This window comes from Glycine soja, chromosome 2, assembly GCF_004193775.1.
Source record: "Glycine soja cultivar W05 chromosome 2, ASM419377v2, whole genome shotgun sequence".
NCBI classification, from domain to species: Eukaryota; Viridiplantae; Streptophyta; class Magnoliopsida; order Fabales; family Fabaceae; genus Glycine; species Glycine soja.
In genome coordinates, this window is record NC_041003.1 from 12,737,135 (window position 1) to 12,740,217 (window position 3,083).

A 3,083-nucleotide genomic window follows, 5' to 3' on the forward strand; every position below is an offset into this window, starting at 1 on the left:
TATCAAACAACCTAATCTAATAGTGTTATATTTGATATGGATCACTTTGTTGGTTAGTAAGCTCATGAAATTTAATTACCTTTTCTTGATAAGAACAAAATAAACTTTTTGAGGGATTCAATTTTGATTGGAAAGTTCGTATGAATTAATCTAAAAAGTAAATCCATGTAATGGCCCATCGTGTAGCAAAAGAACTTCCCTAAGAATATTTGAAACTTCAAGGTATTCTAGATTCCTACTCTTCTCAAAAAAAATTATATGTAAACTCAACTTGTGGAATTGAAGCCCACTTATACATCCAATCCTTGGAGAGTATATTGGTTCTAACTACATCTTGCAGGGGCAAGTATTGTAGAATGATATATCAATCATGTCACTTGGTAGGAAAATTCTCACCTTGATAGTACATTGGTCATAACAGCATATTTTTGTTTGTTGTATTGGAAATTGAAGCCAGACTATTTTTTCATTTCTGCAATCTCTATATTTCTTTTTTATGGGGTCTGAATATTTCCCATTCAATTATACTCTTTCTCAATGATGATGAAATCTGAAAAGAAATTCGGAAAATGGTATACGAGAAAGGAAATGGAACCTGTGAAATATGCTTCTCCAGGTATTAAATTTTGTTATTCAATTTTTCATCTTTTCTTTTGGTTTCACACTTTTGGCACAATGTCCTTTTCATTTTTTAAATAAGTTATAGTGAACCATGCTTTCTTGGTTGGTGATGACATCTTATAAGAGTTGTTTAACAACAATATCTTGAAAAGTTTTATGCATGAAAGTGGGAAGAAGGACATCAAGAATGGAAAACCCTTGTTTTAAAAACATCAAGATGGAAAAGCTCTTGTAAAGCCCTCATTTTTGTAGGATTTATGTTAATGGTTAAAATGGATAATTAATTGATCGATGGAAAAGAAGGTTGTAGAGACGGCCTCAACCCAGCTATTTTCAAAAGAAATCTGGCATCTCTATGGTCCTGAGATTTTTCACTCTAGCACAACTTGGCTTGAAACAAGACATTTCCCCAGGTAAACAACACTACCATTGATTTAATTTTATCATTAACAAAGTGACCTAATTAAAATCAATTTGATTTAATTTTATCATTAATAAAACCAGTTGTATTTTTTTTAAATAATTTGATTTAAGTGTTTTTTTACTTATCCATCCAAGCTCATCTACCCGGAATAAAAAAATACAAAATTAATTAATAAATAAATTAGGGATCAAGATGCATATATCGCAATGTTGACACACTAAATCAGGCTTATCCTAATTTTTGTATTGGTTGTCTTAAAAAAACTCATTGAAATATAAAAATTCATAATTTATTAACATTTTGGGTTTTATTTTTCAAAATTAATTTTAAGCCTTAAATTTTACAACAATAACCTATATTCCAACAAGCAAAAACTTTAAGTCTGATTATTAATTTAAAGGCTGGAGGATTACACGTTGTAGGATTATTCTGAGGTGATTCCCTTCCCCTGTTCTCTGTTATATATTAATTAGAAAAATAATAATAACAAGTTTTATGAGCCTTAAATTGTGGAAGATGAAATTTGTAAGGTTGTAAGTTACAAAGTCTTGAATAAGTAATTAAGTGAGCATTTAGTATTCTTGAATAAGCAAATTATGTGAGTGGTCACTCTATTTTAGTATAAATAGGGGATCATACTCTTGTATTTTGTGTACCAAATGAAATAAAAAAATGTTCTTCTTCCAACAAAGTGGCATCAGAGCTTGAGTTCTAGAGTGTTGAGAGAGAAACACTTTGTGAGTTGAGAGATGATTGGTGTCGTCGCAGGAAAGCCTTGTTAGGTTCTCAAGATGCATGGGAGATTGTAGAGAAAGGTTATACCCAACCTCAAAATGAGGCTATTTTGTCACCAAATGAGAAGGAGACTTTGTTGAAGTCGAAGAAGAAGGATCAACAAGCACTTACTTTCATTCATCAAGGTTTGGATGAAGCTATGTTGGAGTTGGTGTCAAATGCAACCACATCCAAAGAAGCATGGGAGATTTTGAAAACCTCCCTTGAAGGTGTTGATAAGGTAAAAAAGGTGCGCCTACAAACTCTACGTAAAGAGTTTGAATCATTGCATATGAAGGAATCTGAATCTATCTCAGATTTTGGCAACAAGGTGTTGGCTATTGTGAACCAAATGAAGCGTTGTGGAGAAAATATGGAAGATGTTCATGTGGTGGGAAAAATCCTTCGCTCCTTAATCGCTAAATTTGATTATCTGGTTTGTGCTATTGAAGAGTCTAAGGATTTAGACTCAATGACCGTAGATCAATTGATGGGTTCTCTTCAAGCCTATGAAGAAAGGTTCAATAGAAGACATGATGAGCCATTGGAGCAAGTCCTCAAAGCCAAAGCTTCTTTGAAAGAAAATGGAGGGGAAAGTAGTCAAAAAGCACGTGGACGTGGAAGAGGACGTGGTCGTGGACATGGTCATGGCCAAGGAAGAGGAGATCGTGATAATTTTTTACAATAATGAATGGAGGAGCCATCAATCCACTAGAAGTCGTGGAAGAGGAAGAGGAAGAGGTAGAAACAATTATGAAAAAGCATATGAAAGGAGGTATGATAAATCTAATGTTGAATGTTTTAATTGTCATAAATATGGTCATTACTCTTGGGAGTGTAGAATAAATGTTGAAGAGAAGGTCAATCTTATTGATGATAAAGAAGATAAAGAAGTTGAAGAGTCAACACTACTACTATCACTTAATAATGGTGAGAAGGAAGACAAATGTTTATGGTATCTTGACAATGGAGCAAGCAATCACATGTGTGGATGCAAAGAAAAATTTGTGGAACTTGATGAGAAGGTGAAAGGAAATGTTTCTTTTGGAGATTCTTACATGGTGCAAATCCAAGGAAAAGGTACCATTTTAATTTCTTTAAAAGATGGTGCTCACAAATTAATCACGGATGTTTACTATGTTCCTAAACTAAAAAGCAATATTTTGAGTTTGGGACAACTTGTTGAAAAGGGGTATGAAATTCATATGAAAGATTGTTGTTTATGGCTTCGAGATCAAAATTCTAATTTGATTGCCAAGGTGTT

The 3,083-nt window shown here is 33.1% G+C and overlaps 1 protein-coding gene across 1 annotated transcript; it reads left to right on the forward strand.

Annotated features, from left to right (window-relative positions):
- Nucleotides 1–569: 569 nt before the first annotated feature.
- LOC114372859 lies at nt 570–2,507 on the forward strand. Its single transcript, XM_028330409.1, has 2 exons — nt 570–616; nt 1,814–2,507. Exons 1-2 carry the CDS (start codon nt 570–572, stop codon nt 2,505–2,507), a joined length of 741 nt encoding a protein of 246 aa, XP_028186210.1.
- Nucleotides 2,508–3,083: the final 576 nt, after the last annotated feature.

Bases quoted from the DNA above. Each gene is read 5' to 3' on its own strand.
- LOC114372859 (XM_028330409.1), top strand. From the start codon at position 570: ATGGTATACGAGAAAGGAAATGGAACCTGTGAAATATGCTTCTCCAG. The intron at 617-1,813 runs GTATTAAATTTT...GTGTCGTCGCAG, and splicing joins TGTGAAATATGCTTCTCCAG to GAAAGCCTTGTTAGGTTCTC.